The sequence below is a fragment of the Pan paniscus genome, chromosome 1, assembly GCF_029289425.2.
Source record: "Pan paniscus chromosome 1, NHGRI_mPanPan1-v2.0_pri, whole genome shotgun sequence".
NCBI lineage: Eukaryota > Metazoa > Chordata > Mammalia > Primates > Hominidae > Pan > Pan paniscus.
Genome location: NC_073249.2, coordinates 37,905,365 through 37,928,129, shown reverse-complemented (window position 1 = coordinate 37,928,129; position 22,765 = coordinate 37,905,365). Strand labels below are relative to the sequence as shown.

The window sequence follows — 22,765 nt, the reverse complement described above, 5'->3', positions numbered from 1 at the left end:
TCTCAGCTCACTGCAACCTCCACCTCCCAGGTTCAAGCGATTCTCCTGCCTCAGCCTCCTAAGTAGCTGGGATTACAGGCATGTGTCTCCATGCCCGGATAATTTTCATATTTTTAGTAGAGATGCGGTTTCACCATATTGGCCAGGCTGGTCTTGAACTCCTGACTTCACATGATCTGCCCCCCCACCCCGCCGTGGCCTCCGAAAGTGCTGGGATTACAGGTGTGAGCCACCATGCCCAGGCCACTACCAGTTTTTAACATTACGTTTCAAAGTATGAAGGAATCTTGGTTCCAACTATGGAAGAATTTTAATCAAATAACATAACGAGGATCTGAGTAAAGCGTATCATTAGGCTAATTTGCAGAATTTTTATCATTTGTGTTCAGTCACTAACTTATTGCATGTTAACATGAGTGTTCCGTAAGCACTCTATCTTTAAGCAATGCTTCATTATGGAATTACATAATACTATATGACCACTGTAAAACAAACTGCAAATAAAATATAATAAAATAACAACAACAAAAAAATAAACTGCAACTTTCTTGTCAATGTGTGGGACTTGATTAGATCCTTGTTCAAAGGAATAAATGGCAAGAATCATTTCTTGGGAACAGGGAAATGTGAATATGGACAGGGCATTAGGTAATATTAAAGAATCACTGTTAATTTTGTTAGGAGTGATAATGGTAGTATAGTTACATAGGAAGAAGTTTTTATTCCTATGTAGTGCATACTGAAGTATTCAGGGGTGAATTGTCACAACACCTTGGGATTTATCTTAAAATACTCCACACACAAAAATAAAGACAATATGGCCAAATGTTAGTAACTATTAAACTTTCATGGTAGGTATATGGGGCTTCTTAAACTTTTCCCTCTACATTTTTGTGTTTGAAGATTTTCATAAGTTAAAAAAAAAAATGTAGTCACCAAGTAGTACAAGCCTCCCACCCACGCCCTCTAGTGGCTAGTGGTATTGAGCTGGGTGCAAACAGGCTGGCTGTGGTAGTCTTGAACACACTCAACCTGTCCCCTCCAAAATACCACCAGCCACTCATCAGATACTTACAAGGACACTCTCAAACTTTTTGTTCTTTTATTTGTGGTTATTGAGGTTTCAATAATAGTAATGGAAGCAGACCTCATTAGTCCCTTTAACAACCTGAATCCAGAGGAACAACTTCTGGACCCTCATGAATTTGAGAGCCACCAGCTGGGGATAGCCTGTAGTAGTCTGAGGAGTGTCTAAGGAGGGTGGTGGATTCTGTCCACATGCCTGCGGCTCGAAGGGAAGGTTTTCATTGGCAGCCAGTTACTTAAACTTAAGAAAGAACACCACATTGAAAGCCTAAGGTCTTCCTTCTCTTTGGGGAGAATAGGTACATGTAAGGTGATAGGGAAGGAGAAAAATAGACATTCTCTTATCCAGCCTCCTTTGAATCTCCCTCCAGGTTAACTACTTCCTCTAAAACATTTGCTGACCCACATCCAGGGCACCCGGAAAGCCCACAATGTGGAGGCCTTTTTCTAATCCTCCCCCAACACTTTTGCCCCTACCAGCTGAGCGGTCTGCTTACCAAGGGTCACTTCTGCTTGTTCCAAAACTCTTTTACGCCAGTTGTTCTTATTGTTATGATTAAAGTGCAAACCAAGAAAACTTAAGTGTAGAACTCCCACCAGACAAAACATATAGGTCACAAAAAAGCACAGCTTGGACCCACATCAAAAGTTTGGCAGCCAGGCACAGTGGCTCATGCCTGTAATCCCAGCACTTTGGGAGGCCAAGGCGAGTGGATCACGAGGTCAGGAGTTCAAGACCATTCTGGGCAACATAGTGAAACCCCATCTCTAATAAAAATACAAAAATTAGCTGGGGTGGTGGCACGTGCCTGTAGTCCCAGCTATTTAGGAGGCTGAGGCAGAAGAATCACTTGAACCCGGGAGGCAGAGGTTGTGGTGAGCCGAGATCACGCCACTGCACTGCAGCCTGGGTAACAGAGTGAGACTCAGTCTCAAAAAAAAAAAAAAAAAAAAGTTTGGCAACCAAGTGAACTTTTTATGTCTTCAAATAAAATACGTAAGATGTTTAAGATGTATATTTTAAGTGATTCTCAACTTCTACCAATTACATTAATAAGCCAATCAACTCTTTCATCTTGATACTGTTGGATCAGAGGTTTTCCACCATCCTATGATTCTCTGTCCAGATTCAAGTGAAAATCCAAAAAAACTTCAAAAGGGAAGTTCAAAACCAAATCATCCAAAAGAACTTTTTTCCACTGAGGGAATACACAGACTTTTCCCCCCTGTTGATTATATCTCCTCTGGGTATTTTATTTAGGCTACTATTAAGGTCCACTTGCATTTTCTGCATGTGCGCTGGTAGTTGAGGGTAGACACTTCCCCACCCATCCCCCTTACACCCCACTTCAACCCCAGAGTGTGTGGGAAGGCCTCCCGGCCTTCCAGATTTTCCATGGGTGATCCACACATTGGGTAATCCACATGCCCATCATCAAGGCCTAACCATGTTAGAAAAGGGAAGGACAATGAAGTTGCAGGAAGCTCTTCTAGAACATTTCACTCAGCTGCCTCAAGGTCAGTCAGGGGTTTGGGCATCACTTTCTGGAGAAAGCCAGAGAGCAGGTGTGACCAGCTGCAGAAAGCGGAACCCTGGAATTGAGAAACCTGGGCTCTTCAGGGCAGCATCTGAAGGCCTTGGAGCTGAGCCTCTGGAAGAAGCTGTTAGGGACTGGCCACAGCCCATGCGATGACATTGTGGCGTGGGATAATGAGTAACCTACCTCCACCCCTAGCTACACTTCTTGGAGAGCAGCTTAGATTCTCATCCCACTGCCAAGGTAAGAGATGGATCAGGCCACAGGTAGGTAGAGATGTAGCCTTTGGACCTGTCCCTTCATAGCCCAGGATTCCAAACTCAGGAACAGACACTATTCATGCAGGAACAATCTCACTGTTCATGAGGAGCTGGCTGCAGTTAAAGGCAGAAGAAGTGTCCCTCTCTGAGCCTCAAGTTCCACATTTACTAGCTGAAGAGAGTGGATCTAATTGTCTCTCTGGTCCCTTCCAGCTGTGCCTGCCTATGAGGCTGTGTGTGACCCACCTGCAGTGGTGAGCTCAGCCAGTCACTAGCAAGAAGGCATACCAGCCAACAGGTCCCTTCTCATTGGGGATGGGGGTAGGGGGGTGAATGGGACATCCCTGAAATTGGGGTGAGAACCTAGGTCTTGCCAAAAGGCAGGGCAACTGTCCCCTTTTAGACAGAACCAGGAGATGAGGATGGGGCAATGGTCTGTCTTCCAAAACCTTGAATCTGCCAGTTAGGGAAGGGGCTGCTCCTGCAGACTAGCGCAGGAGAGGGAGAGGGCGGTGCCGCTCTACGACCTAACTCAGCTTTGTGGCCAGAGGAAGAGGATGGGGCAGGGAGTTGCTTCATTTTATAGCAGCGTCTTGGGATGGGGCCGCCTCTTGGTTCTCCTCGTCAGGCCTAGGTGGGGAGGTTCCAGGGCCCGGCGCTCCGGTCACCGGCCTATCATTCCCCCTGCAGAAGGCTCCGCTTCTGGGCAGGGAAGCCGCCGGGGTCAGTCGGCTTTGGGCGCCCGGAATTCGGGCATGCTCCAGGACCGCAGTGGCGGCGGTGTGTCCCGCTCCACGTCCTCGGAGATGGTCCTGATGTCGCTGGCGAAGGGGGAGATGCGCGCGCGAGTCTTGAAGGTGGCCAGGCTGCCGCGGGGCCGCAGGCTCCACTGGCGCGTCAGCTTGTGGGCCTCCTCTTCCTGCTTCATCCTCTCCAGGACTTCCTGCAGCACCGAGCGGAAGAGCTGGGACACCTCCTGCACCTCGGGCTCCTGCTCCGCCAGCAGCTGCCGGAACCTGGGCGGGAGGGGAGGGCGCTGGGGACATTCACCCACAACAGCGGGTCTGGCACCCCGGGCGTCTAACCCCGAGGGGCTGCCCGTGCATCCTCATGGCCAATTAGTCCACTCTACTCTGCTCCTGAAGCGAATCAGGAACCACCCCACGCTGCTACTGCTTCAACCAATCCTGCGTTCAAATCCCAGCTCTGCCACTTCTGGCCTCGGTTGGCCTCAGCCTCCTCGTCTGTAATCTGAGATGACAGCGGCCTTTGTGTGAGCTATAATGAACTAAGATATGTAAAGATCCTGACACTTACCTAAGGTTGTTGATGACAAAGCATTAAGGGAGCCCTTTGCCGTGGCAGCCTTCTGGCTAAGCCTCTCCTGTCTCTTCTCCACCCACTGGCCAGCATGATCTTTCTGAAACCTATATCTGATTATGTCACTGCCCCTGTGATATTCCTTCCAGGTGAGCTGTTTGCCATGCACAGGGGTCCCCTGATACTTCCCTGGAAGACCCTGCACATCAGCTGGGAAGAATCACTTGTGGCCCCGACATGTCCCAGCTTCTCCCAAGGCCCTGTGTGTTTTCCCAAGCTGTTTACTCTGCCTAGGCTATCTTTGCTTAGAGCTCACAAGTTAATGTTAGCAAGTCTATTTAATACCAGGTTTCCTCCACCAGGTTGAGAGTCAGGACTTCCCAGCAGTGACATGAGACCGGAAATGAGACAGGACAATCATGACCTGTGTGTACCCAGCCTTCCCCCTCACTTTTGAGGTTTGATTTGCCAGCCCAGATTCCCTTTTCAGCAGCTCCACCCCATGACCCACCCCTGTCCCCAGGTGCTTCTGGAATAGATACACTTTGGAGGCTTCCACAGTACAGAATCAGAGCTGGGGGAGAGTAAGGTTCTCTGTCTGGAGGAAGAAAGGGGAGGGGTGGTAAAAGCTCTGCAAAAACCAAGGAGTGTGGACGGGGCTGAAGAAGGTGAAAGGGGCTGAAGGAGAGGAGCTTTTAAAGGGAATTTCAAAGAAAAAGGTGTACAATAAATGCATATGTTGGTTAAAGGGATGGGTGAGGGAAGATTTTGGGAGACTAACAGGAATTTTAAGATGTTTTATTGTGGATTTATATTCCTTTACAAAGAGAAATGTAGACAAAGAACTTGAGTTATTTTGAAATTACTCGATGCTTCTTTGACATCAGCACCGATCCTTCTGAGACAGGACCATGTGGTCACAGCTTCAGTAAGGTTACATTTATATTCAAGGAACATTGTTGCACCCAAGCTCTAAATGTGCAGTGCCCCAGGGTTTTGTTTGAACCCTTCCTACACACACACACACACACAGACACACACTCACCTGTGGTCAGACTAGCATGAAAGCTAACATAAGCTAGGATAATTAAGAATCTGACTTTGGAGAAATGTCTGGAAAACTTCTCCAAGAAGGTAATATTGAAGATAAACTGACAAAAGAAAAGAAGCCAGGTAAGTTAAAATCCAGGACAATAACAATCTGGGCAGGAAGAAGAGAAAACTCAAAAGTATTGTGTTCTCTTGAATCAAAACTCACACGCCTCCAGGAGCTGCCTCCTGCCTCCCGCTGGACCCCTAACCCTAGCCCAGCGTTTCATGGTCTCTTTCAGACTCCTTTTTCCCTCTTGCTCCTTCTAACAGATAACTAGGTCATCCAGGCTCCCTGACTCTAGTCCTGGTGGCCTCAGGCCCCTGCCACTGCAGCCACCTTTCCTGGAGCCTGCAGCCTAGCAAGGGTCCCCATGCCAGTGCTCACCTGAGGATAGCAGGCCCACAATAGGATGGGTGGATCTTAACGCAGACATCCTCCAGCTGCAGCCGCTCAATAGGGCTGAGGTCATAGGTGGGCCGGGGTGTGCTGGCCAGCCAGCTGTAGTCCACACCGGTGCAGACCTTTCTGACTGCATTGCTGCGCTCCCGCTGCTGCCTCTCAGCCTCTCGCATCTGCCCTGTCAGCTCCATCATAAGTGTCTCCAGCACCATCTCAGCAGGGCTCCTGGTGGACAGCCGGGATGGGGCCTCGTTCCACCGAAGCCGTGAGATGAGAGACATAGCCCCTGGCCCTGCTGAGACAGGACAGATGTGCATCTTTCCTGGGCTCCTCTGTTAGTCAGGGTGGGGAACCTGGGAACCCAAGGAGGAGAGAGGAGAGCTGGGACCCAGGGGAGAAGACCTGCTCTGCCCTAACAGCTGAGTGGCCTCAAGTAGGTGGCTTAATTTCCCTGAGCAATCATTTCTAATTCTGTAAGACAAGATAGGGCTGTTGTGAGAAGCAGTTGTGAATAAACTTTGTACACTGTAAACATCACATAAAAGTAAGAGACTCTTGTGATTATGATCCTTAAAGCATCCCCAGGATTGTGCCCAGAGAAAGGGCCTCCTGAATCCCCACTAACTCCCAACAAAGCTGGAAACACATGGACTATGGCTGAGCACAAGCTTTCCCTATGATTTAAGGGGAACACACACACACACACACACTCACATACACACACACACACTCAGAACAGATACATCCTATGTCAGTCTACCAGGAAAACATCCTCAGTTTCTAAATGCCTCCAGCCTATTGACGAAAGACACTTAGAACTCTATGGGGTTGGCCAGCCATGGTGGTTCACACCTGCAATCCCAATACTTTGGGAGGCCAAGGTGGGCAGATCACCTGAGGTTGGGAGATCAAGACAAGCCTGACCAACATGGAGAAACCCTGTCTCTACTAAAAATACAAAATTAGCCAGGTGTGGTGGTGCATGCCTGTAATCCCAGCTACTCGGGAGGCTGAGGCAGGAGAATTGCCTGAACCCGGGAGGTGGAGGTTGGGGTGAGCCAAGATCACACCATTGTACTCCAGCCTGGACAAAAAGAGCAAAACTCCGTCTGAAAAAAAAAAAACTGTATGGATTAACATTAACCTGAAAAAAACCAACTTACCCACCATTCATTCATTCAGCATTAATCAAGCACTGTGTACACATCTGTGGAGGGACATAAACATGAAAGGATGATGCCAGGATCCTGCTCTCCAGGAGAGGCAAGATTTGTTGAGTAAACGCTGCAACATCAATGGAGAGAGGGAACTCTGCTGGTGAAGCATAGAGTCAGCACTGATGTGGGAAGGGAAGGAGTGACTCTAGGTGGTGAAAGGGGCCAGAGTGGGCTGAGAGGTGAGTGTGGGCTTCAGACACATGGGCTGATGGAGAAGGGGTCCCAGGTGGAGGGAGGATCCGGCCATAGAACAAGGTGAGACAGGTGGAGGTCTGACAGCAGCGAGCCTAACTCATCATGGAGCCCCCACACAGGCCTGCTCAATACAAATTTAGTGAAGGACAGACCGAGTAGATGAATGAACGAATGAATGAATGGGTGAATGAGCTACTCCATGACCTGTCAGATGTGGTCTGTGCTTCTGACAACAGTGAAGGGAAATGACATTCCCGAGCTAAAGCCTGAAGTGGGTCTTCGAGGGGTCTCACTTCACCTTTCTGCACCTTTCTCCCTCCAAGCCGTTCCCCCTTCCATGCACCAATGATCCCATTTCTGCTTAGATCCTCCATATGCAGAGAAAAGAGGTCAGATGAACTCAGTCTCAACAGCATGGTGATGAAGGAGGTGTCACCTCCAGAGGACACATGTATTTTTAGGCCACCCTCCCACCACCCTGCACCCCAGGGCTTAACCCAGAGAAATGAATTGTTAATGTAGATAATCAGACACAAAGGAGAATATTATGATGGGGTAGCAGCAGCCTTCTGGAAGGCCACAGCTAAATCTCTACTTACCGATGGAGACTTGAATGACCAACTCCTTTAGCAACCAACAGAATTAAGAAATTTGAAAACAGGCCAGGCATGATGGCTCATGCCTGTAATTCCAGCACTTTGGGAGGCCGAGGAGGGCAGCTCACTTGAAGCCAGGAGTTTGAGACCATCCTGGCCAACACGGTGAAACCCCGTCTCTACTAAGAATACAAAAATTAGCTGGGCATGGTGGCACATGCCTGTAGTCCCAGCTACTCAGGAGGCTGAGGCAGGAGAATCGCTTGAACTGGGGAGGCGGAGTGAGCTGAGATGGCGCCACTGCATTCCAGCCTGGGTGACAGAGCGAGACTCCAACTCAAAAAAAAAAAAAAAAAGAAATCTGAGAACTTTCATTCTCCACGCAACCTAAGCCTATCATCAATGGAGGCTTCGGATTACACAGCTGACCGCTTCCTGGGAGAGTGGGACGAAAGGACGAACCATTAGACCCTACTCCTGGGGTCAGTAGCAGCTAGGACGTTTACTTCTTAGCCCTTACCTGCTTTTTGTGCCCAGAATAAAGAGGTTGGGTAGTACTGTGTGTACTGGGGGGTGGGAGTGCAGGGGTGGGGGTGTCATGGCCAGAGAGCCATGAGCATCAGGAGCCTCGCCTAAGGCTAAAGGATTCCATCAGTTCAGGCACAAGGACTGTAACTGTAACTGAATGTGTCACTTTCCCTGGAGTGTTTGTATTTTTAAAAGTCTATGGGTTAGGTTGATGCTTAGCACCAAAAGAGTGAATGGTGTAGCCACTGAAGAGCACTACAAGCATGCGGAGTCACTGTTCCTGCAAGGGCTACTGAATGTGCTAGGCTATTGCACAGCTCCATACCTTTGTCGTGTTCCTCCCTCTGCCTGAAATGCCTGCCCATTCTGCATGGAGACCAGGTCTAGGGTCAGCACCCTCGGAAGCTTTTCTTGACCTTCCCATCTCCGAGGTAGATGTGGCCACTCTCTACTTTGTCCCCTGACTGCACTCTGCACAGGTGTTTTTCAGAGCTCAGGAGCACTTTACAGAACGTGACTGCCTACCTCCCCTGACCCCGGGTGTGGTATGTGGTCAGGGCCTGTGCCTTATTCACCTTTCCATCCCCGGGGCTGGACATGTAGTCAGTAGGCACTTAATAAATAGCAAACAAATGAATGAATGAATGCCCGAACAAAGGAACAAATAAATGATGGAGAAGCTATAACAGTTGGATCAAGGAACAAGCCCCACAGACCTGACCTGACCTGATCCTGAACAAGAAGGCATTTTCCAAAGCTGCTTAGGGAGCTTTTTTTTCTTCTTAATCTGGGTTTGAATTTGAGCTGAAAGAAGAGAGCAAGAGAGTGGCTTGGCAGTAGAGGGTTCTCCTGTGGCCGGGAGAAATGTGAGAGAAGAAATGGGAGACACTGAAGAAAACTTTTGCCTCCAGGGCAAATTGACTGCAGAATATCCATGCCACGGCCACATAAGCTAACAAACTATTAAATAAAGTATGTTCCGTTTCCTCCCTTGTGAACTATACCTTCCTAACAACATGGAGGGTGAGATTCAGACAGCATTCTTGGACTCCTCAGAGTTCTTCTCTGGCACATGGAGGTGGGTTGGGACTGCTCTCGGCCCTCAGCCTGCCTCCCTCTCTTCCCACCTCCGCTTCATCCCACATGGTAAGGGGCCTTGCAAATACGTGTGGGGACACCCCAGCTTTCACCTCCAAGGCCCAGCCACACCCCTGCAACCAGCCACCTCTTTGCCACCCTCTGACTTAGGGTTGCTCGCTGGCAGTGCTGTCTGCCCTGCTCAGTGGCCCCTTCTGTGGGGAAGTGGGCGGGCGACTGTCTGGCAGGGAATTCTAATTTCAGTCCCTAAGCCTGATCTCGAAGGGAAGTGCCCACAGGGTGGCATGTCTCCTGGACCCCCAGACACTTCACCTCAAGGCAGAGTAAGGCCAGAAGCAAGCCCGAGTACAGTCTGGGGTGCAGCCTGTATGGGGTCCTGCTTCCCTGGGCTTAAGGCTCCCGACCTGAGCTGGCCGCTAGAGAAGGTGCTTTGTGACCCGCCTCCCCCAACTCCAGATGGCAGGGGCTGAGTGGAGTGATCCCAACTGAGTCCTGAATTTTGTGGGCTCTAAGCCTCTTTGGCCCAGGTGTAGGGTCTCACAGGGGAGGAGGGTGTTCTGAGTCATCTCCTCCCCATCCCCTCACTTCCCGCAACTCTGGCCAGGACTGGAGGCTTTGGCAGAAACAAGATTTCTGCTGGTGCTATTTCTGTCCCCAGTGCCAGCTGCTCCCCCAGAAGACTCTTCAGTGGGTCCGATTAAGTTCTTAAGGGCAAAGGAGGGAGGGAGAGACAGAGGGAGGAAGAACAGAGACAGAGAGGCAGGAGGGCAGGCTAGACAGACTCCAGAGGGGGCCGCCTTATCCCAGGGTATCCCCAGAACCTGAACCTCGGCTGAGACTGGGAAGGACGTGGTGCCTGGGGGAGTCTGTTAAACAACAGCAAGAGTGACCTTTGCTGAGTGTCTGGCACAATTTTCTACACTCCCTGGCTCCAGATTCACCACCGTGGCAGAGCCAACTCCTCAGTGTAAGCCCCAAGGCGCCCGCACTTGGCTCACCACCTGGCGAGTGGCAGCGCCACGGTGACCTCAGAGTCTTCCCATGATGAATGGTTCCCACTCAGTCAAAGGCACTTACAACCTGCCTCAAACACATGAACACTGATTGAATCCTTGTTTTAAAAAATTAGGATAGGCCAGGCACGGTGGCTCATGCCTGTAATCCCAGCACTTTGGGAGGCTTGAGTTCAGGAGTTTGAGACCAGCCTGGGCAACATGGTGAAACTCCGTCTCTACCAAAAATATAAAAAATTAGCTGGGCGTTGTGGCATGCGCCTGTAGTTCCAACTACTCAGGAGGCTGAGGTGGGAGGATAACTTGAGCTAACTTGAGCCTGGGAGGTAGCGGTTGCAGTGAGTTGAGATCGCGCCACTGCACTCCAGCCTGGGTGACAGAGTGAGACCCCCATCTCAAAAAAAAAAAAAAAAAAAGGAGATACCCTTTATCAAGTTAGGAAAGATCCCCTTCTTTATATTTAAAAGAGAAAAAGGCTGGGTGTGGTGGCTCACACCTATAATCCCAGCACTTTGGGAGGCCAAGGTGGGTGGATCACCTGAGGTCACGAGTTCGAGACCAGCCTGGGCAACACAGTGAAACCCCGTCTCTACTAAAAATACAAACATTAGCTGGGCATGATGGCGGGCACCTGTAATTCCAGCTACTCGGGAGGCAGAAGAATCGACTGAACCTGGGAGGCAGAGGTTGCAGTGAGCTGAGATCGTGCCATTGCACTCCAGCCTGGGCAACAGAGAGAGACTCCGACTCAAACAAAAAAAAATTAGGATAACTGAGGAAATCTGAATATGAGCTGGATGTTAGAAAATAATCCATGGGGCTGGGCGCGGTGGCTCACACCTGTTATCTCAGCACTTTGGGAGGCCAGTGCAAGTGGATCACCTGAGGTCAGGAGTTCGAGACCAGCCTGGCCAACATGGTGAAACCCTGTCTCTACTAATGATACAAAAATTAGCCAGGCATGCATGCCTGTAATCCCGGCTACTTGGGAGGCTAAGGCAGGAGAATGGCTTGAACCCGGGAGGCAAAGGTTGCAGTGAGCCGAGATTGCACCATTGCACTCCAGCCTGGGTGACAAGAGCAAAACTCTGTCTCCAAAAAAAGAAAAGAAAAAAAGAAAACTATCTGCGGAATATTGGCCAATAGCTCAATCTTGGGAGGTGCTGAAATGTTTACGGGTGTCTACAATATCTTACATTCAAATAGTTCAGAAAACATTACATAAATATGTATACACACACCCCATAAACAGGGTGTTGGGGCTCAGAAACCAATATCCTAAGATATGGCATTTGGACATGCTGAGCTGAAGAAGCCTCGTGGTCTCTCTGGCCCTCCCCACGGCCACCATCTCTTCCAAAGCCTTTGTCTGCCTAAGATCCAGATCCACCAAAGGGAACAATGGTTTTTTTCTTCCCCTTTCTTAAGACCGAGAATGAGCCCCCACCTGAACAGACCCTCTCCCAGGATAATGTACAAGTTCATTTCTGATCCCTGCCCCGTTCATTCTCCCTAGTAATCCTCTCACCAGAACTGCTGTTCTCCCCCTCCCATAACCTGCTTTGCCAGGATGATATATAAGCTTCCGAATCACAGAGTGGGGTGAGCAGTTCCTCTGTGATTCTCCCCATGTACGCGTTTGTGATAAATGTGTACGCCTTTTCTCCAATTAATCAGCCTTTCTTGAGTTGATTTTTAAGTGAACCTTCATAGGGCCAAGCCCTTGGCCCCTACAAGAGCAAATATGGCAAAATATTAGCAATTGTTGTATCTGGGGGATATTGATAGATATTTATCACACTTTTCTGCATGTTTATACATATTCAAGTTTAAAAGTTGGGAAAGCTCTACCTCAAAACTCACTTGTGCAGGAAGCCTTCCTGATTCACTCTACCTGATGGCCTGCGTTGTTCCTCTGGACCCCTGCCTGCAGTCCCTATTCTGCTCATTTCTGCTGCTGTGCCTTTCTTCACCCACAAGCCTGGGCATCGAGGCCTTGCACAGTGGCGTGTGCGGGGAGGGCCTAGGGCCTGGAGACTGAGGCGCAGGGCTGAGTTCTCATCCACTCACTCGCTCAGCAGACACAGGAGGAGTGTGTGACCTGCCTGTCGCTGTGCTAGGTGCTGGGACTCCCTCAAGGAGTATACACTCAAGAGAGGGGGGAAAACAAGCAGACAAGCAATTGCGATGCCACCAAAGGCACAGCTCTCCTGAGTGGAAGAGGACTCCTGGGCCTCGGCTGTGTAAGCAGTGCAGGGTGTGCCCAGGAAGTGCCTGCCCCCTGTTCTCTGCATAACCGCTACTGCTCATTAACCAGCGAGGCCTTGGTTTCTGCATTTATAAAATGGTGTTCAGACACCAGCTCAGCCCACTCCACAGGGCTTCTCTGAGATTCGGGCAGGAGACAATATGTGAAAACATTCGGTAAACTATACAAATCCTGTGCAGTGATCAGGGGTTGTAATTCTTATGAGACACAATCAGGTGGCTAAAAAGTTCACCTGGAGGCCGGGAGCGGTGGCTCACGACTGTAATCCCAGCACTTTGGGAGGCCAAGGCAGGCAGATCACTTGAGGCCAGGAATTTGAGACCAGACTGGCCAATATGGTGAAACCCCATCTCTACTAGAAATACAAAAATTAGCCAGGTGTGGTTGCAGGTGCCTGTAATCCCAGCTACTCAGGAGGCTGAGGCATGAGAATTGCTTGAACCCGGGAGGTGGAGGCTGCAGTGAGCCAAGATGGTGCCACTGCACTCCAGCCTAGGTGACAGAACAAGACTCTGTCAAAAAAAAAAAAAACCCCACCTGGAAAGAGTTCTTGAAGTCTCTATAGAGAGGAGACAGATGACCAAATGCAATGATGACACAAAACAAGAAGAAAAGAAATGAAAGCCAGCTAGGAACATGGGCTGGGCCCTGCTTGTTAAGACCCCTATCCATCTTGGGGTCCTTAGTAAGAATCTTTGGGCTGCGTTTCCCTCTTTTGTCTGGGAGCCGGGGTGGGGACAGAGTTGCTGCTGTCCATTGACACATACATGCCTTCCGTTCCCTCTCCCCATATTCCCTCCGTGGAGTCTGGGCCCTGGGGTCCAGTACCCTCCCCCGCTTTTGACCTCAGATGCATGCTGGGCGGCCTGGCTGCACGCCCACTCCGCCTCTACTTGATCACCAGCTCAGGTGGAGCAGGCTGGGCTTGGGGAGACAGTGCAGCCTTCAGCAGAGAAAACCTGAATTTTGTTCCTACGCCCTTCCCCTCCCGTGTATGCTGCCTGTGTCCAAGTCACCTTCATGGCCCCAAGCCTCAGTTTCCCCAATCTATAAGGGAATAATAAAGGTACCTACTTCAAGTTACCGTGAAAATCAAATGAGATTATGTCTGTGTAAATGTTTTATTTTTATAAACTAACAATAAGCTGATTCACCTAGATCAGTGGCTACCATTGTCGCTTAGTACAGATTCTTACCCTTGGGTCCTAGGGAAAATTCAGGGATTTATGAACTTGGGTGGGGAAAAAAGTCATCTTTATTTCCACTAACCTTTAACTGAAATGTGGTATTTCCTTTAGTTATGAATGAAGGCCATAGACCACAGTAATATCAGTAGCCCCATGGCTTTATCTCCAGCAGAAATCACAGATTTTTCACAAAATGCTTTAAAGTTGTTATTCTTGAATTATCTGGTATGCTCATCACTACTATGAAATTGTGGCATTTATTAGACTTGCTACTAGGTTTTATTATTTCACATGTTGATAGGGAAGCACACATATTACTATATCATAAATCGTTTTTTCTTTTTTTTTTTGATAGCTGCATTTCAATAGAGCTTGTTTCCTTTGTACCCCAATGAATTTACTTTTATGCATTTAGAAGCATTTTTCTAAGAACGTGTCCACAGGCTTCACAGACTCCCAAAGGGGGCACAAAAATAAAGGATCCCCTGGCTTGGTGCAAGCTTGACCCCAACTTTGTTCCTGGCCTTCCCCAGCCCTGGCTTCTGGTCACCGTGTTGGGAGAGCTGAGCCTCCCTGTTTCAAGAGAAGGCCCAGGTGGTGAGGCCTCGAGTTTACAGAGCAGAGTGGATGATGGGGAAGCCATCGCATGTTCTGTCTCTGCCTTTTGGCGTCACTCACCCACGCCCGTTATCTTCCATTCTCTGATCTTCTCTTTCCTCTTTCCTTTCTCCTTCATTACCCCTTCCACCCCCACACTCTCAGAGCCTTCCTTTCAGCCTATTTTTGAACATCCCTGAGGATAATGTCTTTTCTGTGGCTCCTGGGAGGCGCCACTACCAGCTGTGGCTCGTTAGCTGTGCTGGAAAAACTCTCGCGTTGTGCCTCAAGGGCAAGAGGAGTCTCTGGTTCCAGTTGGCACTCAGAGGGGGACCAGGGATGTCTCAATGGTGGGAACAATGGGGAGTGTGACCTTGGAGCTGGAAGCAGGGCTCTGACCCCCTGCAGGAGGGATGAGAGTGCCCTCACCTCTAGTGAGAACTGAGGCCCTGTGCCGGCCCCAGCCAAACAGTGAGGGCGTGCAGACCTTGCCCAGGAAGGCTAATTTCTCAGTGCAAAGGGAGCCACGGCCAGGGGACCCAGCCCGGGTCCTCCACCTCTGAAGCTGAGCTAGGCATCTGCAGGCCAGGGTGAGGGGCTGCCCTGTGTGACCCGCTGGGCCCAGGCATGGAGCAGCACCTGAGTCAGGCTGTCCCAGAACACTGGCAGCTTCACTGCAGGGGCAGGCTGGCTCTGCTGACGCCAGACCCTCAGTCTGGGCAGAGACTTCTCAGTGGGGACAGAGAGTAGGTGCTTCTCTGGCTAATCTGCCTCCCAGCTCTGTGTTTGATAAGGCCCAAGTCCAACTTTACAGATTGCAAATTGACCTTATTTCTCTTTGGCATCACAAAAAAAAACCTGTAATCCACCAAGCCAGGTATGAGCGGGCCTGACCTGTGGATCCTCTGCCCACCTGACAGACATCTGCTCATTTGTCGGGAACCCCTCAAGAGACAACTCCTCCCTGCAGCCGGCCCCTCACTTCCCCCCACCCATGGAGCACTGATCCCAGCCACCAGGGCCTGACACAAGGGCCCATCACCATGGCATCTAGCAAACACGTTTCTCACATTTTGGGTTGTATTTATCTCTTCCTCACCTAGCTATGAATTCTGCAAGGGCGAGAGGAATGTGGGTTGAATCTGCTGCACATGATAGCACTTGATAAGCGGTTCCTGAATGAATGAGTGAATGGCAGCCAGTCCTTCCCATTCTGAGGCAGAGGTGCAGCCAGGAGAGGGCGTGTACACAGGTCTGACTGACCACAGTGGGAGGGGACTGACCCTCATCCCTTGGTCGCAGCTGGACTTTCCTTCTAGGCCCGATCTCCCTGGCACCCCACCCTGCACCCATCTGCCTGGGCCCACTCTCCTGGGCATGTTATCAGGGATGCACAGACTGCTCCATGTTCGAGGGGACTGAGGCACATCCATCACCCTCGTGCCCTGGGTGCTGCTGCATCCCCAGAGCCTGACTCTGTGCCTTGGACTTAGTAGATGCTTGAATCACAGTTCGCAAACCCATGCAAGAGTCTCTGATTTGGGTTTCGCTTTCCTTCCCCCTGCCTGTGTCCACTCTATAAAGGCAGAAGGGAACCTGCTGGAGCTGGGTCCTCCCCGAGAGGCTTGCAGTTCCAGAACAGGCAAAAACAGTGGCTTCCCACAGGTTTACAAAACAAGGAGCAGGCTATAGCCCCGAGGAAGCTGCAGGACCCTCATCGGTTCCAACTCCTGTGGAACTGATGAGGACTAAAGGGGCCTTCCTGTGGCCATCTGGGTCCCGGAGGTGGGCGGCTTTCTAGGCTCCCCAGCCTGCCACACCCCTTGAGGCCACCCCACCCAGCTTCAAGCCTCAGCCCTAACTTCCAAAGGTGCAGCTGTGCCAGGGTGCCGGTCGGGAAGACACTGTCTCCTGGGGAGACCTCCATCTTACCTCTGAGGTCAGCCTCTGCTCAGGTGCAGCGTCACAGCAGGGGGCCTGCGTTCTGCTTCCCAGTCTGGGAGAAGAGAGTGTCTGGATATTTTCAGGAAAAAAAAAGAAAGTTGAGCAGCCACAGCAGGGCAGGGCAGTCTACATCCTCAAGTCTCCCTCAGCTTCTTTGCTGCCGCCGGCTGGCCTCAGGATTTTGCCTCTCTTTGGTTCTCTGAGAAGTTTTACCAAGAGAAGAGACAGGAGGAAAGATCCAGCCTGGACTATTGTTTGTGGGGTGTGTGTGTGTGTGTGTGTGTGTGTGTGTGTGTGTGTGTGTGTGCGCGCGTGCGTGTATGTGTCCCGCGAGGCTGGAGCCACAGCTTCCCTGATGAACCATGGAGGCGGGCCAGCTCCTGAGCTGCAGTTGCCCTGGAGACCCACCTAAGCCTCTTTGCCTGGAGCAGCATTATCTGTAGAGGGAGTGGCTGATCTGACACAAAAGCCTGAGGCGACCCAGGCCCAGGCGGTGAGGGAGCACTTGTGTCCAGATGGCATTCTGGCCCCTTCCTCCTCCAGCCGGTGCTCAGTGTGGCACAAACTGGGCAAGACCATGCTCACCCAACCCTCTGCTGAGCCCTAGGTGTACCTGCTGTTGGCAAATGTTTCCAGCTGCCTGGTGGGTGGCTCCTGGATGGAGATCCCCTCTTTCTATCAGCTCCCTCCTACAGGGAAGGGGTGATTCTGGGTGCTGAGGACAGGGACCTGTGAAGATACATCTCTGCCTTTGCCCCACCACATCCCTTGCCTGTCTTCCTCTCTGCTTATCTAAATTATTTCCTTCCCTCAAGGCAAGCTCAAGAGCAGACAGTTCTGACTTTCAGAAGGAGGGGCTGTCCAGGGAGAAGAGGAACATGGAACAGAAAGCATTGATGTTGAGGTATTTGAGATAACATTTGGGGATAGCAGAAGCATCCTGTTGCTGTTCTGCAGCATCCCACACTCATGTCTGGGCCTCCTTCCTGTCTCTGCTCTCTGGTCACGCTGTCACTTGTAGACTGTTCTGCCTAGGAGCCATGTGTGGGCCAGCTTGCACCTAACAGACATTAGGTAGCACTAAAACAGATGCACGCTGCCCTGTGAGGGGCATGGGAATACTGTAATGGGCATGAAGCTGCATTATAATAGATCTTAGGTAATCCTGTGCTGGGTGATAGCGTGACTTTTGCACACATCTGGTTTTGATTGTGTTGGAAATAAAGCAGAAAGTATAACCAAGAATAAATTAAACAATGGCTGATGAAATGGATTCAGGTTGCCCAACTGCCTGCCTGCATGATTTCGTCCCTGGGTGATTTGTCACTTCGTGCTTGCTCTGTGGCTGGTTCCACTCAGCTGGTTCCATCCGCCTTCCCTCTTCATCCATCAAGCAGGCAAGATTCTTGAGTCAGGAGTTGGATCATATACTTCTCTTGACCAGTTCACAGCACGACAGCCCCAAAGATTGAGTGGGTCACTTGGGGATGGAAGATCCCCACATTTGAGGGAGCTGAAGCTGACTTCCTCTGACCCACAGTTCCCAGGCGGCCTCCAACTCAGGGCCAGCTAAGGCCAGAGTCACCCAAAGCAGGTAAGTGGGAGTCCCCACCTCTGAGCACCCCACCACTATCCTGGCACTTTCCCAAGGGGCGTGGCTTGGAGGTCCAAGGGCAGAAATTCCCAGGCATTTCCACATTGTAGGGGAGGGAGCAGGGGGATGACAAGACTTTACCTTCCCTTTAGGAAAGTTGCTGGAGGCAATGAGGAGAAGAGGGCATGGACTAAGTCACATGCTCATCTGTGCAGCACGTATTTCTAAAGCACCATTCTACAGGGGCACGAAGCCAGGAGCTGGCTGAGCCTGGCTCTCCTCTCTGCACACATCCCAGCCAAGCCTGTGTGTGCTGGATTGCTGGATCAGATGAGGAGGAGGTGGAAGTCTGGCAGGCACGTGGGGAGCAGGGACAGCATTAGGGCCCATAGTTAAAGACTTTTATCTCCAAGTAGTACAACCTTGGGTCTGCTACTGACCATTCTGTGTTTGAATAAAAACAATTCATCCCTTTTCTATAGCCATGCTTTTGTATTAATATCTCCCCTTCTAATGTACACACAATGAATGTAAATGAGATCATAGAGGCCAATGTCTTGAGCCATCAGAAAGATTTTGTCACAGCAGCTGCCAGATGAGCTTCAGGACTCCTGACCCTGGGATGCCAGGGAACAAGCACACAGACGACTTATAGCAGTCTCCCTGGCAGATGCAGCTGGCCCCTCTCCTGCATTTTTCAAATGGTGCCTGTGATTAGAAGAGGGAGGCACTCCCTAACCCACGACCCTCCCTGACGGCTGCCTTGATACCGTAACTCACAGGCCTTGGTGGGTGTGTTGACTCCTCATTTATTCTGATTTGTTCACCTGTGGAGGATTTGTGATTATCCTTGCTGAGTGTGAATTTGCTCTGGGGAGAAAAGGTGGTGGTTGTTTTTTTCTTGTTTGGCATGGATGGAAGTTGCTGAAGCATAGATATTCAGCAACCATCAAATGCAGAAACACCGGTGGGGCCCACAACATTGCCTCATAGATGGCATTTGATTAATAAATTGGAAATGTGGAGTTATGAGGCGATTGCATGCAAGGCTGGATTAAAATCCGCATGGAGATTAGAGATAAGCCCCAGCTCTGTGTGTGTGTGTGTGTGTGTGTGCGCGCGCGCGCGTGTGCGCTCCGTTCTCTCCTCCCTGGAGTCTTTCCAGGCTATTTCAAACCATTTCTAACCACTCAGTCATGCGTTGGGTTTTCCAAGTCCTGCAGAAGGTCTGTGTAGCCCAAATCCCAAAGAAGTTGAATTAAATGGACAGAATATTCATAGGTACAAACCAGACTTGCAGTTACTTAGACCTCTTCTCTCTGGGCATCCCTCTTTCTATTCCTGTGGTCACGTTTCCTCTCCAGGTGCTACAGACTGAATGTTGTGTCCGCCCCAAAATTCAATCTTGAATCTCCCAAGGTGATGGTTAGGAGGTGGGGCCTTTCAGATGTGATTAGGTGGTAAGAGGGGAGACCTCAGGAATGAGATTACTGCCCTTGTGAAATGGTCTCAGGGAGCTTTTTGGCCCTTCTACCATGTGAGGACACTGTGAGAAGATGCCTCCATCAACTAGGAAGTGGGCTCTCAGCAGACACTGAATCTACTGGCACCTTGATCTTGGACTTCCCAGCCTCCAGAGCTGTGAGAAATAAATTTCTGTCATTTATAAGTCACCAGTTTATGGTATTCTGTAATAGAAGCCTGAATGGACTCAGACATCAGGTACAGGAAGCAATGTGTCTGACGGCAGGAAAAATGAGAATGCTCCCTTCCCTGCCAGCTGGCTGGGAATGAGGCATAAAGCATTTCTCATTCATTCATTCATTCACCAAGCACTTATTGGCTATCTACTCTGTCTAGACTGCACCTTGACACTCCATTTCCATAGACTTCACTGACCACAGCTTCTTTTTTTTTTTTTTTTTTTTTTTTTGAGACAGAGTTTTGCTCTTGTTGCCCAGTCTGGAGTGCAATGGTGCGATCTTGGCTCACTGCAACCTCCGCTTCCCAGGTTCAAGCAATTCTCCTGCCTCAGCCTCCCGAGTAGCTGGGAGTACAGGCATGTACCACCATGCCTGGATAATTTTGTATTTTTAGTAGAGATGGGGTTTCTCCATGTTGAGGCTGGTCTCGAACTCCTGACCTCAGGTGATCCACCCGCCTCAGCTTCCCAAGGTGCTGGGATTACAGGGGTGAGCCACTGCGCCCGGCTATAGCTTTTCAGTTCTGCCCTGTAGTCTGATAGACTAATGTGAGGGCCTGTGGCAGAAACAGCTAGCTGTCCACCAAGAGTCACATTTCTCCTCCAGAGTACATGAACATGTAGTAGACATGTTCCTAGGAAGCAGCTGTCCAGCTGGGGACTTCATTCCCCATCCCTCCTCCCATCTAGGTGGGGCCGTGTGATGATAGGCTGTAGATGGAAGGGACGTGAGTCACTTCAAGGTGCGGCAGGTAGACACCCCTGTGCAACTGTCCACCTTCCACCTTTCCCCTTTGCTGATCGTCAGCCAGGACTCTGAGGCCCTCAGGGGTGGGGGAGACACAGTTTTGAAGGCGTTTAGGTCCCTCAATCACTTCATGAAAAGCTGCTCACCCATCACTCATGTTGAACTCTAATGTGTGCAAAAAATCATATGCTTATTGGGTCAAAGCACTGAGTTGGGGTTTCTCTGTAATAGCAGTTGGCACCACCCAGCTCACAAAAAACCCTGTGAAAAGGGGTGGGTGTGGAAGTGCTGCCCTTTCCTAGGTTCCTGGACATCAGGGCTCTTCCTGACATGTTCGCCGCTGGTTTTTTCACCATCACCTTAAAGACATTACTTCATCCCCTGTTGTCTCATGCCCCTGTGCATGGTGCCCACTCTACCCAGAGTCCCCTCCTACCTGGGGAAGTTAACTTACCCCTCAAAGTTTAGCTTCATGGTAACCCCTTTGTGAATTATCCTCTGTCTGCTGCTCCCTCCTCTCCACTCTGAAGCCTCATTCTTTTTTTTTTTTTTTTTCTTTTGAGATGGAGTTTTGCTCTTGTTGCCCAGGCTGGAGTGCAATGACACGATCTTGGCTCACTGCAACCTCTGCCTCCTGGGTTCAAGCAATTCTCCTGCCTCAGCCTCCCAAGTAGCTGGGATTACAGGCGTGTGCCACCACACCCAGCTAATTTTTGTATTTTTAGTAGAGCCAAGGTTTCACCATGTTGGCTAAACTGGTCTCGAACTCCTGACCTCAGGTGATCCACCCACCTTGGCCTCCCAAAGTGCTGGGATTACAGGTGTGAGCCACTGTGCCCGGCCTGAAGCCTCATGCTTCCTTCTGTACACACAGTTGATCCTCATTACCTACCAAAGTACTGGCAAATTTGCCTACTCACTAAAATTTATTTGTAATCCAAAAGTCAATACTCATATAACTTTTTTTTTATTTGATGCAGAGTCTTGTTCTGTTGCCCAGGCTGGATGGAGTGCAGTGCTGTGCTCTCAGCTCACTGCAACCTCTGCCTCCCAGGTTCAAGCGATTCTCCCACCTCAGCCTCCCAAGTAGCTGGAATTACAGGCTTGTGCCACCACACCCAGCTAATTTTTTTTTTTTTTTTGAGATGGAGTCTCGCTCTGTCGCCCAGGCTGGAGTGCAGTGGCGAGATCTCGGCTCACTGCAAGCTCCACCTCCCAGGTTCATGCCATTCTCCTGCCTCAGCCTCCCAAGTAGCTGGGACTACAGGCACCCGCCACTACACCCAGCTAAATTTTTTGTATTTTTTTAGTAGAGATGGGGTTTCACCATATTAGCCAGGATGGTATCGATCTCCTGACCTTGTGATCCGCCTGCCTTGGCCTTCCAAAGTGCTGGGATTACAGGCATGAGCCACCACGCCCAGACTAATTTTTGTGTTTTTTAGTAGAGACTGGATTTCACCGTGTTAGCCAGGATGGTATCGATCTCCTGACCTCGTGATCCGCCCGCCTAGGCCTTCCAAAGTGCTGGAATTACAGGCGTGTGCCACCACGCCCGGCCTAATTTTTGTGTTTTTTAGTGGAGACAGGGTTTCACCGTGTTGGCCACGCTGGTCTCGAACTCCTGAGCTCAAGTGATCCCCTGCCTCAGCCTCCCAAAGTGCTGAGATTACAGGTGTGAGCCACTGCACCTGGCCTACTCATAGTATTAGATTGCTGTAAGAGTAATTGCGGTTTTTCCCATTAAAAGTAATTACTTTTGAGCCAACCTAATACTTTTGTGGTCATTCTAGACATGTGGAAAAATGTTAGTGACCTGATGGACTTGTTCCCTGCTGAGCTTGAACAAGGCACGCTCTGCCTTCTTGTTTCAGCTCTCATGATCTTACGTGTCCTTTTCACAGTCTATTTAGTGCCCACTTTTCATACTTTGTGCTTTTTATTGGTGATTTTGATATCGAAAATGGCCCCAAAAGTAGTGCTGAAGGGCCTTCTAGTGTTCCTAAGTGCAATGAGGCAGTGACACGCTTTACTACATGAGTTAGATCAGCTTCCTTTAGGCCTGACTTAGCACTGCTGGCGGTGAGTTCAGTGCTAATGAATCAACAATATAGAGTAAATAAGGTGTCTTTCAATAGAAATGCACATAAAACAAGGTTATGTATTGGTCAGCTGACAAAAATGTCATGACCAGAGGCTTCAGGAACCTCATCCAGGACCAGGACTGAACCTCACCCTGAATTTCCCCTGGGAGCAATGGTTCAGTGTTTGCTAATTCACAACCTTATAGATAATAACTACTGTGAATAACAAGAATTGGCTGTGCTTCACACCATTTCCTGAGCATTTAATCAGCATCCCTGCAGAAGAAGAGCTCCCCA

General features: G+C 50.0%; 1 protein-coding gene across 1 annotated transcript; it reads right to left on the bottom strand.

Moving 5' to 3' along the window:
- Window positions 1-1,088: 1,088 nt before the first annotated feature.
- Window positions 1,089-6,083, bottom strand: RD3 (RD3 regulator of GUCY2D). Its single transcript, XM_008966806.6, has 2 exons — window positions 5,682-6,083; window positions 1,089-3,900 (listed from the first exon to the last, which is right to left on the bottom strand). Exons 1-2 carry the CDS (start codon window positions 6,011-6,013, stop codon window positions 3,609-3,611), a joined length of 624 nt encoding a protein of 207 aa, XP_008965054.1. The 5' UTR covers window positions 6,014-6,083; the 3' UTR covers window positions 1,089-3,608.
- Between the last annotated feature and the right edge of the window lie 16,682 nt (window positions 6,084-22,765).